Source organism: Numida meleagris, chromosome 20 (genome assembly GCF_002078875.1).
Source record: "Numida meleagris isolate 19003 breed g44 Domestic line chromosome 20, NumMel1.0, whole genome shotgun sequence".
NCBI lineage: Eukaryota > Metazoa > Chordata > Aves > Galliformes > Numididae > Numida > Numida meleagris.
This window is the reverse complement of record NC_034428.1, coordinates 671,251-683,373: the sequence shown is the minus strand read 5'-3', so window position 1 is coordinate 683,373 and position 12,123 is coordinate 671,251. Positions and strand designations below refer to the sequence as shown.

At 55.2% G+C, this 12,123-nt stretch overlaps 1 protein-coding gene across 6 annotated transcripts in view; it reads right to left on the bottom strand.

The window, feature by feature from the left end:
- Positions 248–12,123, bottom strand: part of CHD5 (chromodomain helicase DNA binding protein 5) — a 29,988-nt gene continuing 18,112 nt past the window's right edge. For 3 of the 6 annotated variants that reach the window (XM_021417302.1, XM_021417305.1, XM_021417307.1), the window contains 22 exons: positions 11,912–12,043; positions 11,278–11,395; positions 10,770–10,894; positions 9,717–9,948; positions 9,502–9,627; positions 9,217–9,389; positions 8,060–8,234; positions 7,504–7,590; positions 6,972–7,060; positions 6,690–6,823; positions 6,366–6,510; positions 5,012–5,171; positions 4,779–4,858; positions 4,191–4,320; positions 3,563–3,652; positions 3,073–3,207; positions 2,699–2,807; positions 2,388–2,520; positions 1,815–2,010; positions 1,439–1,602; positions 1,213–1,327; positions 248–1,120 (listed from right to left, as the gene is read on the bottom strand). In XM_021417302.1, coding sequence (XP_021272977.1) covers positions 1,113–1,120; positions 1,213–1,327; positions 1,439–1,602; positions 1,815–2,010; positions 2,388–2,520; positions 2,699–2,807; positions 3,073–3,207; positions 3,563–3,652; positions 4,191–4,320; positions 4,779–4,858; positions 5,012–5,171; positions 6,366–6,510; positions 6,690–6,823; positions 6,972–7,060; positions 7,504–7,590; positions 8,060–8,234; positions 9,217–9,389; positions 9,502–9,627; positions 9,717–9,948; positions 10,770–10,894; positions 11,278–11,395; positions 11,912–12,043 — 2,856 coding nt within the window. In that variant the 3' untranslated portion in view covers positions 248–1,112. Of the gene's footprint in view, positions 1,121–1,212; positions 1,328–1,438; positions 1,603–1,814; positions 2,011–2,365; positions 2,521–2,698; positions 2,808–3,072; positions 3,208–3,562; positions 3,653–4,190; positions 4,321–4,778; positions 4,859–5,011; positions 5,172–6,365; positions 6,511–6,689; positions 6,824–6,971; positions 7,061–7,503; positions 7,591–8,059; positions 8,235–9,216; positions 9,390–9,501; positions 9,628–9,716; positions 9,949–10,769; positions 10,895–11,277; positions 11,396–11,911; positions 12,044–12,123 lie in introns of those variants that run through there. The other 3 variants (XM_021417304.1, XM_021417306.1, XR_002444378.1) reach the window with 3 other exon arrangements.

Sequence of the window (12,123 nt, the reverse complement as noted above, 5' to 3'; positions counted from 1 at the left end):
GGCTCCTGGCCCTCCCTCCCCAAGCACCGCGCTCGCATCCCACCCTGATCCCACGGGTGGAAGAGCAGAAATCCCCCCATCCCCAGCACAGTAACGACGCTGCTCCCACCTCCTTTTTACAGGATTTATTAAAACACAGAGAACATGAACCAAAACACACAGAGTACAAAGTAAATGTGAGTGTGTTGGTTACAGGTGCCATAAACCTCCTACGAAAGGTCACCACGGTGCAGTCAGTATCACAAAATAGCAGCCCACCAGGCACGAAGGCAACAGTGCAGCCGCCCCCTGCTCTGCTGCAGCAGCCCCCCCACGACCCACCCAGCCTCGGGCAGCTTGTGGCCACAGAGAGGACAGAAGGAAGAAGCAGGGGGAGCGCAGGGCAGCAGGCACAGCACAGCCCTGCCCAACCGTGCTCTCCCCGCTGCAGCACAGCGAGGGCGGGCTGCAGGCAGAGGGAGCCCAGGGCAGGGCTCACTGCAGCCCAGGGATGGGCTGGGAGAGGCGGCAGCCGGCTCCTCTCCTCCTCCTCCTCCTCCTCCTCTCTGCTCCCCGCGCTGCAACAGGGCGGCGGCGGCGGGCATGCGCTTGCTCAAACACAAAAGGACATAAAAATAGAACTTACAGGGAAGCTACCGAACAGGAGTAAGCTTGGCGCCTAACGGTCAGCGTGGAACTGGACTAGAAACAGAGCTTCCAACAGGTCTCCCTTTAACTGATACATGTCAATAAAAACAGACATAAATACTGTTACTCTATATCCCTTCTTAACTCATCCCGCACTCCCAGACAAACTCTTCAAGTCTTCAATAAGAAAGTGCAAAAAATGTACAAGGAAATGAAATCCCCTTCAGAGAAGTTCTGGCGATGGTCGGGGTCACGTCGGTTAAAGCACACGTGGGGATGAGGGGTGTGGGGCTGTGTCCCCCCCTGCATCCCCGTCCCTCGGTGACCCTGCGGCTTCTTCTCGGGGCTGGAGAGTGGCCCGGGGGCTGCTGAGGGGACAGACAGGGACTCGCGGTCTGCCGGCACGCGGCAGCTCCAAGGGCGGTCACGGGTGCAGCCTTACCTCGGGTGGGAATGGGAACGGCAGAAGAAAATCTTGGAAAGGGCTAAATATCTGTTGGTAAGAGAGAGAACAGCTGCTGGCCGCCGTGCTTGCTTTGCACTAGGGTCTGTCACCGCCTGCGTCTGCCAGAAGTTTCAGCCTACCTGTCACGTAGGGTCCCAGAGGCATCTGACTGTAGTTGACAATCCCACCTGGCCCGGGACCTCGGAAATTCGGTCCAAAGCTGTTGTTGTAGATCTGGGAGGAACCAAAGGAGCCCTGAGGAAACGAGGAGGAGGGAAGCTGGAGCGCAGGGCACGCGGTGCAGAGAGCTGGGGCGGGGGACGCAGGGCACCCCAGGCCGGCTCTGCACCCCCCCAGCCCACGCACCTGCTGCAGGGGGGGCTCCCCGCCGCGCGTGGTGAGGCGGCTGAGGATGCTGCGCTCCGACATCTGCAGCCGCGCGGCCACGGGCGGGATGCGGGACAGCATGGAGGGCAGGCGCGTCACGTCGGCCTTCATGTCGCTCAGCAGCTCCTCGAGCTGGTTCAGCACTGCAACGCACACCCAGCTCTGCTGAGCCAGAAGCGGGGCCCCGGGGCACCTCCATGCCCGCTGTGCTCTGTCCCCATGAGCCCGGCACCTCGTGACCCAACTGAACAAGTGTCAGCTCTTCCTCCCGGCAGTGCCCAGGCTGGATTTCCCAATGGTCTCATTCAGCACAGCCAACCCTTCCCTGCACCTCCCGCCCTCTGCCCACACGTACCCTTGTGCAGGACGGCATTGGCGGGCTTGTTCCCAGCGAGGGACTCTTTGGAGAGATGCTGGTGGCTTTCGGCAAGGCACTCCACTTCAGCCAGACGGGCGTTCAATGCCATGGCCGGGTGATTGGGGTCTTGAGTCATGTTGAGGTACGCCGCCCGCCGCAGCTGCTCCTCTATCACCAGGGCCTGCTCCAGCAGCTGGGAGGCACAGGAGAGCAAGGGATCAGGACCAGACCCCGCACCCGTGCGAGCCAGTGCCACCCCCATGCCTGCCATCCTCCCCACCCACCTGACCCCACAGCTCCCGAGTTTGCATCATGCCCCAGTGCAGCCCAACCACATACTGAGCATCCAAGAAAGATTTGGGCAGCGCTTCCACAGCACTGCCCCCGTCCACGTGCCGCATTCCAGAGCTAGCAAGTGCTCCCACTGCTCCAGCCCTGCCCCTCAGGGTGCTGCCTTGCTGCCACTGGCGTCTCACAAACATTTGCTGCCTCCTGCTGCGCTCCACCTCGCCGTGGGGCTCTGCTCTGTGCCACCGCTAAGGACTCACCAGCCCTGGACCTGCAACTCGCCTTGAAGCGCCGGGCGAGGAACTTGTTCTTCATCTCAAGGTAGTTCCCTTTGTGTATCTCTGACTTGAAGGGCTCGTTCAGGATCACGTAGCGCGGGTCGTTCTGGATGTCCTGCCAGCGGGCGTAGCCGTGGCTGCCGCAGAGGGAGCGTCAAGGCAAGAACTGGCCAGCAGGCAGCATTTCTCAGCAACACGGCTCCAGTCCCCTTCCCCACCCCATCACCTCCCCCCACACTGCCCCAGCTCTCGCCTCACAGCGCAGCCCCCTCCGCCTGGCACGGGGAAGCCATCACCCACAAAGCCAAAGGGTACGTGACAATCCCTGCCAGCAGCCAGTAGTCGTGTCTGCGGTGCCAGATGTCATAGATCTTGCTGGAGGAGATGGCAGCTCTTTCCTCATTCTGCCACAGCGTGTGTAGCTCTGCAGAAACAGAAGAGAGACAGCCTGGTCAGCCAGCAGGGCTGCTGGGGACAGCGTGCGGCACATCAGGCAGGGCGAGCGAGGAGACGGCCCAGGGAGCCACAGGACAGAGCCAACAGTTCTGTTGTGAGGCTGCAGAGGGGTCGTGGGGAAGCACCACCACTTCTGCTGTCTTTTGTAAGAGGTTGTGCAGATTCTGGCACAGGTTCAGAGCTTTATTTCGAAGCTCTGCAGCAGTTACCACCGGCTCGTCTCTCATTTTTACCTGTAAAGCCACCATCAGCGATGTTGAACATGAATCTGAAGTTCACATTTCTGTCATCCTTCTTTCCGTCCTCCTCTTCTTTGTCACCATTTTGTTGAGTCTCACTTTGCTCCTTCTCTTCCACCTTGGTATCCTCTGCGGGGCAAGCACAGGAAATGATGCCTGCCCAAACTTAGTCAGCCACCAGACGGATTGGTGCTACCACTGCCCTGCCAACTGCAAGGGGAAGTCCCCACTAAAGTCACTGCTAGAGAAGCCACCAGCCCACCTCCTGCTGCACAGCTGCCACTTCCAGCAGCTCCTGATGTTTTCACAACAGAGGCAGTGCCCATTGTAATGAGGTCCTAAGGCAGCTCCTGAGCCCTACAGAGCACGCTGCCCACTGACAGTCAGCCCCATGCCACCCCACAGACACCTGCCTTGAGCTGGAGACCCTGCCCACCGGGGCACTGTGCACCACTTCTCTCCCCAAAGCCTCCTGGCACCTTACCTGGCTTGACTTCTTTATCCTCCCCTTTACCAGGACTGCTGTTGGACTCTGGCTTGTCCAAAGCCTTCTCTTTTTCTTGAATTCCCTCATCTGCAGAAGGGAACAGGACTCTGAGAGAAGCACGACATGTAAAATGCTCTTCAGGAAAAAACACATCTGGGCAGATTGTAACTTACAGGGTAAAGTGACTGTACTGTATATGAGCATTTCTCACAACTTGCTTTTGGTTTGTTTTGATTTGCAGGTTACACTAAACTAATGCTTTAACGTTACAGTGTAGATTACATCTGTGATAATGCTGTGTCATTATCTAAACAGCGATCTGGAAGTCCAACGGGAAGACTTCTCTTAGGAATTTCTACTGGACATCGTGACATTCAGGTTCCCCACTGTGATTTGGAGAAGAGAAGCCAGCAGCAAGTGCCAGAGTCTCCCAGCAGAGGAACATCCGCCTGTCAGGAGCACCGAGTCCCTGAGGCTGTCACGGTGCACACTCTGTGTCTATGCAACTCGAGCTGAAGAAATTCCCCAGCACACATCAACGTCACTGTAACTGTCAGAGCCCCCACAGATGTCCCAAATGCTGCTCAGAATGGAGCCCATGTTCTTCTGAGCCACAGAGACTCACCTTTCACCAGGGGCTCAGGAGAAGGCTCAGCTTTTTCGCTCTCTTCTTGTTTCTCTTCCTTCAGTTTCTCTTTGCTTTCACAGTTCTCTTGGTACTCCTCACTTTCCACCTTCTCGCCGCTTCCAGGCACCTTAATATGAAGTGCCCACGCTGGATTAGCCCAGCAGCCAGAGGGATGCGGTCTGCTTGCAAAGGAATGCTGCAGCATCTCCCAAGAAACACCGTTATCACAGCTCTGCAGCCTGCAGAGCAGCACTGTGGGCACAGGGTCATGATCAAATCCCTCCCCGCTCCCACAAGATTTGGTGTTCATGGAGGGCAGCCTGCTCAGTCCAGATGGGAAAAGGCTGCAGGAATGTATGGGAGCATGTAGCTGGGATGTTCACAGGCTGCTGCTGGGCTGGCTGCACAGACCTCAGCTGCGGCATGACTTCTGAGCAATGATGGCACGAAATGCCTCTAACTTCACACTCTGAGAGGGGGAGAGAGGCTGCGAGAGAGCACACGCAGCACGCAGCCCAGCTTTGCTCATTTCCCTATCAGGCCTCCAAAAGCCTCTCCAAAGGAGATCTGAAAGAAGCCTCCTACCTGGCTGTCAGATGCCCTCCTGGGCTTCTGCTCCACTTGGTCCTTTTCCTCCTGGAACCCGAGTGGTGGTTCTGTTTTTTCTGTAATACCAGCAAAGCAAAGAAGCTGTAGACACGAACTCCATCATGCTAAGGGCTCAGTGCCAGGCAGATACCTGCAAAACTTTCTGGTGCCCTGTTCCACCTCCCTCCCTAAGGTAGACCAAAGCCACAACCAGGCCACTGTGCATTTACCTGCAAGAGCAAGAGGTCCTGCATGCATGTGTGCTGGGCTGGCTGGGACAGGGGTGTTGGGATCTGAAGAAACCATCTCACTGCACTTCTTGCTCTCTGGGCCTTCAAGAATCATATCTGGGGTGCTGTACTTCCCATTGACGTGCTCAAACTCCTGGACCTGGGGCAGACACACAACACCCAGTCAAGCACGGCAGCAGGGCAGCCCACGGGCAGGGTGCCACTGCCCATGCCTTGCTGCCTTCCAGGCTCCCAGCCTCAGCAGCAGACACCACGTTCACACAGAAACCTCCCATGCCCCAGCAGGTCCATTGCTGCTGCGCTGGCTTTGCAGATATGAGGGAGAGGTATTGAGATAGACTGCGTGAGCAGCCGTGGGGAGGGACAGGACAGAAAGGCAGCATGCAAGTGACCGTGCTGGTGCCCTCGTGAAGCCTCAGCAGCCATGCAGGGTGAGCTGTACCCTGGGGGTGCTCATGCAGTGAGTTCACAGCCCTGGCCCCGAGGGCTTCATGCCTCCATCTGAATGCTCTTCATTTCTTCTCCACTTAAACCCCAGCACTGGGGTCTCTCTGCTCTCTTTCACAGAGCCTCTCTTGCACATCCTATTCCCTAGGCTGCAATTTCTCACTCTCCCTACCCAGCAGAGTAATAGTCAGTGCTCAAGACACAGCAAAATCAGGTGCCATCACTCTCAGCATTTGCCTTTCCCCACTGCCACACTGGAACCACTGCTACCATCATCTAACGATCTTCCTGGGACAGCTCTGAGTGCCTCACTTGTCAGTACATGGCTAATGAGGAGGGGACCATAATGATGAAAAAGGAATCTTGAGAATGGATTTGGCAAGCACTCCATCACTTCCAGATCTGCAAGATGGCTGAGGATTCTTCCATACACCTAACTGCCAGCATCCCTGGGGCTCAGCACATGCCTGGATTCGCAACACAATCAATAATTATTCAGGCCCAAATCAAGCCTGAACACCTCTCTGAAAGGCATGCGTTGGTTCAACAAGATGCTAGGCACAATGCAAGACTCAGCGAGTGGAAGTCTCTGGCCTGTACAGGACAGGAGGTCTGAGTAGGTTACCACAATAGTCCCATCTGAAATGAAAAGAACTATGAATCTAGGAATTTTTAAGAGTTAAAAACATGTGATTTTGCCATGATTTTTTTTTTTTGCCAAGCGTGCACTTCTACCTCCAGCTGATCTACTTCACTGAAATACCACAGACGTGGCTGCACACCAAGTCTTGAAGATTCAGGAAGGGGATCCCTGGCAGGGAGCTAACGAAACCCCCAGGTGCCCAGAACATACCTGAAGGGCACATCTAAGATTTTACTCACCCACCTTCTTCCTTACTAGTGACATAACTCCGATCCGAGTCAGCACGTGCTGGCGTGACAGCCCCTCCCGGGGAACGCCATCTGCAAAGGTTTCAGCACCATCTGCTCCAGGTTCACACAAATGTCGCATGAACAGGGAGACATAAGCCCTGCAGGAGGAAAGCAAGAGCTTGGTCTAGCTTGGACCACGAGTTCCCCGCCGAGGGCCCGCAGCGCCTGCTTCCACCAAAGGCCAAGGGCAGAGCTTTGCCCTCGGGCACACGGCAGGAGGAAGCTGTGTGTAATGAAGCCCACGCAGGCCTCCTCGTGCTGACTGTGACCACAGTACCTGAACTCTTTCTCACTCTTCCCTCGCAGATCCCGCACCAGCCAGTGAGAGTTGAAGGCGTCCTGGGGCGGCATGCCCCACCGCATGATAGCGTTCAGGAAGGCCTTGCGCTGGCGGGCGTTGAACCCCAGAACCTGCAGGGAGCAGAGGTTGGGAGGCCTCAGAAAGGCATGGCAGCTCAGAGCCTCACAGCTGCTACAGGTCCTGAGCCAGGACTGATCCTGGTGAGCAGCACGAACCGGACCAGACAACGGACGTGCTCTGGGCAGCGCTAACGCTCACCTCAATATTCCCCCCAACTCTTGCCAGCAAAGGAGGGAGAGGCTTGTCCCGGTCACTCTTCAGCTGCCTCCGTGATTGTCTTCTGCCACCTAGAGCCACACGACCTAAGTAACGAATGTGCCCAGCCAACAAAGAGGGATGGCCAAAGAGCTAATGCTGACCAACTCCTGTGCCCTAAGCTTCCTGCAGCCCCTTCCGATGGGCGCAGAACCCGCACAGACCAGCAGCCAGGGTTGTTCAGAGTGCCCCTTCACTCACCTGGCCTCCCCATGCCAGGGGACACACTGCGGACCAGATCCTGCTACCACAAGGACCAGACCAAAGCCCTGCAGTAGCCAGCAGGTCATGCTCCCTGTGCTGAGAATTGCCTCACCCAGCAGGGCAAAGAACGCCTCCCCCAGAAGCAAAGGGTTCCCCCCCAGCCCAGACCTTCCTGCTGCTTCTGAGTGCCAGCCCACCCCAAATCACAGGCTACCACAGAAGTTCCTGCAGAGCACACTGTAGAGTACTGAGTTCATTAACTCACTCTGACCTTCTGGTCTTTCTTCAAAGTCTTCATCTTCGTCCTCAGAGCCAATGGAGTACTCAGACTGGTTGTCAGAGAGCTCGTCCTGCCACTCTGCAGACCACAAGGAGACAAGGTCAGGAGAGAGAACTCTGCAAGCTTGCCCAGGGGGGAACAGCAGGAGCCCCGAGACTGCCCCCAGCATCCAGAACCAGGTAGCCAGAGAGAAAGAGACAGCAACAAACAGGAAACCAGAATTAATTTTTTCATAATTATTATTTTCCTACACAGAAAGAAAAAAAACAATTTTAAATATTTTGCCCACAGACAGGTTTTTCCTAAATTCATCCCAGAACAGATACAGGGCAAAAAAAAAAAAAAGAAAATCTTTGACAAATTTCTATCCTGGAAAGTTTAGGAATCTGGGAAGCACAGCTCCATGCAGTCCACCAAACTGCAGAGAAGTGTCGAGCACCGCAACACAGCGGCTCATCAGGAAAGCTGCCGGTGCAGATGTTGAGAAGCCCATGGAGCCTGCTCCCAGACCTGAACCCAGGCAGGAGCCAAGCAGTTGAAGCCGTACCTTGGTCCTCCTGTGAGGCATCGTTGTAATTGACCTGCTTGCGGATTCTCTTCCCTTTCCCCAAGTTCCTGGCCAGATCTTCCTGCTGCTGCTCATAATGGTGCCGCAGCAGCTTCTCCCAGTAGTCAGGGTCCACGTTCTCCTCTTGCTTGATGATCTCACGTTCCACCTCCTCCTGCAAAGCAAAAACAAAAATAAAGGCTTGAGATAAGAGAGCTGCAGACCTCCCTGCATCACACTGCTGCATGTCTTCTAGCTGCACTCCAGGGGAGAGGGAGGGAAGGAGGGCACTGAGCCACTTGCTGGCAAGCAACATCTTCAGACATGCTTCGACCACCCAGTGGTGTGCCTCCTTCACCCTGCTCTACGTGTACGTACACACTCCAAGTCTCACTTTCACCCAAACGTACTGACCTCAGTGCACGGTTATCAAAGAGCCAAGGCAACCTCCCAGCCAGCCATCTATACCTAGAAATAGCTCCTGAGAACACTGCCATCCACCCTGCCCTGCAAAGCCTGTGCTCACATCTAGGGAACAATTACAGATCCGCAGAGATTTCCCAGAATAGCAGCCCACTATCGGCTTGAGAGACAGATGAAGGAAGGAAGTTTGTTAGCTACAGGGAGAATAAATGACAGCAGCACAGTACACGAGCAGCACCGTGCCCTGCTCCCAGTCTCCAGGGGAGCAGCCTTCAGAAGGACAGGATGAAGAGCCAGTGTGCTGGTGGCAGCACCACGTCCTGCAGCTGTGACAACCACCAGAAGAGCAATGCAGGGAAGGGACACAGCCTCAAAAATAGTATCTATCAATGGGGCCATTTCACAGCTCCTCAGGTTGCGAGAGATCCAGTCCATCAGCACCTGGGTATCATTATTGCTTCCACCCTAAGCAACAGTCCTCTACAGTCTCCTTTTTCCAGTGGGAAAGGAGGTCCAGAGAAACCCGAGTGCCACTGGGAGTTCACAACAGGTCAAAACCACACTTAGCCACTGCAGCTCTGCTGGCCACACCATCGCTGCTATCATCAGCAAAGAGCAGGGAGGAGCACTGCCCTGCATAGAAACACTCACAAGAACAAGAAAGGCAGAGGAAGAAGCACAAAGAGTGACATACAAAGAGATGTGATTATAAGACATGATACTAGTCACATTACCACACCATCCTCTTCTCTCACAACATACTGGGCCACTTTAAAGGAGCTGAGATACTCGTTCATGTTCTGCAGCTCTGTGTCATCAGTCGCATCCTGGTTTCGGTCCAGAAGCTTAGAGATAGCAGCATCGTCATAGTGGATCACACTGCTGTCATCCACGTCCTTATTGTCACCTGGAGGGCAAAGCAAGGGGAACAGAAAGCAAATCACACTGCGTGCTCCCAGAGCCAGGCAACATCAGGTTGGACTCAGGGCCAAGTCATCCCAATAACGGGGGCTACAGACCTGGTGGGGTGCCACCGTGCTTTTTTTTCATGCCAGGAGTCACTGTACCCCCTTTGGTGGACAGAGTGTCAGAGAAAGGGGTGACAGCATCCGGCATGGTGAGCCGCTGTCCCTGAGACACCATGCCTGCAAGTGGAAGACACAGGAATGAGCCCCTGCAGCTCCAACAGGGATGGGCCTCGCTCAGAGCACCCCCAGCTCCCTCCTGACCCCACCTTCCACATCATCCTTGAAGAGCTCTTCTGTCCCAAACTTCAGGATGTCATCCAGCTCCTGCTTGGTCATGGAGCCTGACTTGGAGCCAAGCCCAGGACGGACCACCAGGTGGGTGAGCATCATCTTCCTTTTGGCCACCTGGGTGATGCGCTCTTCCACAGAGGCTCTGGTCACGAAGCGGTAGATCATCACCTTCTTGTTCTGCCCGATGCGGTGTGCTCTGCTGAATGCCTGCAGGCAGAGAACATCACTGCAGAACAGCCAACACAGGCACGTCTGCAGCCAGCCCGGTCCCAAACCCCCCCCAGCCAGACACTGAACTCAGCCTTCGGGCTGCAATGGGGCAGTGGAGCAAGAGAAGCTCCCTCCAGCCAACTTGTAGACTTTGCACTTCTCCTTCCCCCTCCTCTGACTACAAGCCAGCTTCCTCGTGCAGGCCTCTAACTGAAAGGCCTGAAGGCAGCACAGAGAAGCTCCTCCCAGGAACCCTCTGGCTGTGGATTCACCAGGCCATGACTTCTCCATCACTGCCTGTACCAGCGCATCCTCAGGGGAAGGAAATGCTCACACAAATGGACCATGACACCGTAAGCAACTTTGGATAGGACCTTCTCTCAACCAGGAAGCATGAAAGGGAAAAGCAAGCCTTCACTTTTCCATTATTTTTAGAGGCATTTGCTGCTCAACCTCTCCAGCTGCCATCTCCCACCGGCAATCAGTTCTTAGATAGGGTCTGCCACAGTTTTTGGAAATGCAAGTGGAAGGTCCCCAGAACAGGAAGGGACACTCAGTTGCAGACAAGCAGCAGGAGAAAGGGAGAAGCTCGTGGGAGAAAGCCAGTTTTAGGTGCCAGTCCACCCCTGCATTGCAGACAGGCCAGGGTAAGGCCAAGAGAGGTGCAAAAACAGCTCCTGACCAGAACTACGTCCTGCAAACAGCAGGAACCGTCAGCAGCTCTCTAGAGGAGAGAGCTCATTTCATGGGCAGAATGCACAGAGGACCCATCCAGAAAGGTACTTACTATACTGGAAGGAAAAGAAAAGGTAATAAACCTGGATGTCATTGTGGGGATTCCAGTCAGAATCATAAATAATGACTGTGTCAGCCGTAGCAAGGTTTATGCCCAGACCACCAGCACGGGTAGAGAGGAGAAAGCAGAACTGCTGAGCACCAGGAGCTGAGAAAGACAAACCCACAGGTGGCAGAAGGTGAGACAAAGAGGAGCTGGGCTCACTGGGAAAGGTGCAGTGCTGCACTTCAGTTATAAAACACCAGGAATCACCAGTCTAAGCCAAGAAGCAACAGGCAGGGAAGGCAAGGAGTAAAAAACACATCACTGTCTGGAAATCAGTTGTTGGAGAAAACACAGCTCCAGATCTGAAGGGGAAGCTTCACGTGCCAGGAGCAGCCCTGCATCATGCCAGGGCCCTGGGCTTCAGCACACTGTACACCAGGCATGCACACGGCCCCTACACTGCCCAACCCCTCTGCTGGCTGCTGCAAACCAGCCCCAGCACACGTTGCCTGCTGCCACTCCTCAGAGGGAATTAAAGCACGTACCGTTAAACCTGTCGATGGCTTCCTGGCGCAGGCCTCCAGTGATGCCCCCGTCGATCCGCTCGTACTTGTAGCCCTCGTACTCCAGGAAGTCCTCCAGCAAGTCCAACATCTTCGTCATCTGAGGGGTGTGAGGTGTGAGCAGCTCTGCACAGACCGCACCGGATCTGCCCAGGGCTGGGGGTCACTGCCCCATGGCGCACACTGCAGCTCCCCATATTCCCTTGGGGATGGCGCTGCCATGGCTGCACTCATGCCCACAGCCCATGGGCCAGGGCGGGCAGCAACCCTGCAAACCAGGGCGCTGCAGAGCAGCTGCACTCCCATCTCATCCTCCAACAGCAGCTTTACCAGCATGAGGGAATTGGGTCTGAATGGCCCTCCCACGAGGGGAGCACTACTGCTGTTCTCTTTTATCTGCAGATAAAAAGTGGTTTCAGACATTACAGGGATACCCTCAGGAGAGGAATGGGATGCAGTTCATCCCCCTGACTGCCGAGGTGCCCCGCTGTGACATAAACTGGCAGCAGCTCTTCCAGCTATCCCTGTCTGTACCTAACACAAAATTCTCACATAGAACAAAGAAGTCCTTTAGCAATGTATCAGGGTCCCTCACCAGCCCTTCCCCACTGCACACCTGGGAGAAGATCAGAACTCTGTGACCCCCATCCCGTAACTTCTTCAGCATCTTTTGGAGCAGCATCAGTTTTCCAGAAGACTTGACCAAAGAATTCCCATCATAGGACCCATTGGGCAGAACCGGGGCCTCCTGTGAAGGATTCTGGTTAACCTCTTCAGGAAAGCATTCAGGAAGGTCATGGAGAAAGTCACATACATTGCAAAGGCAAG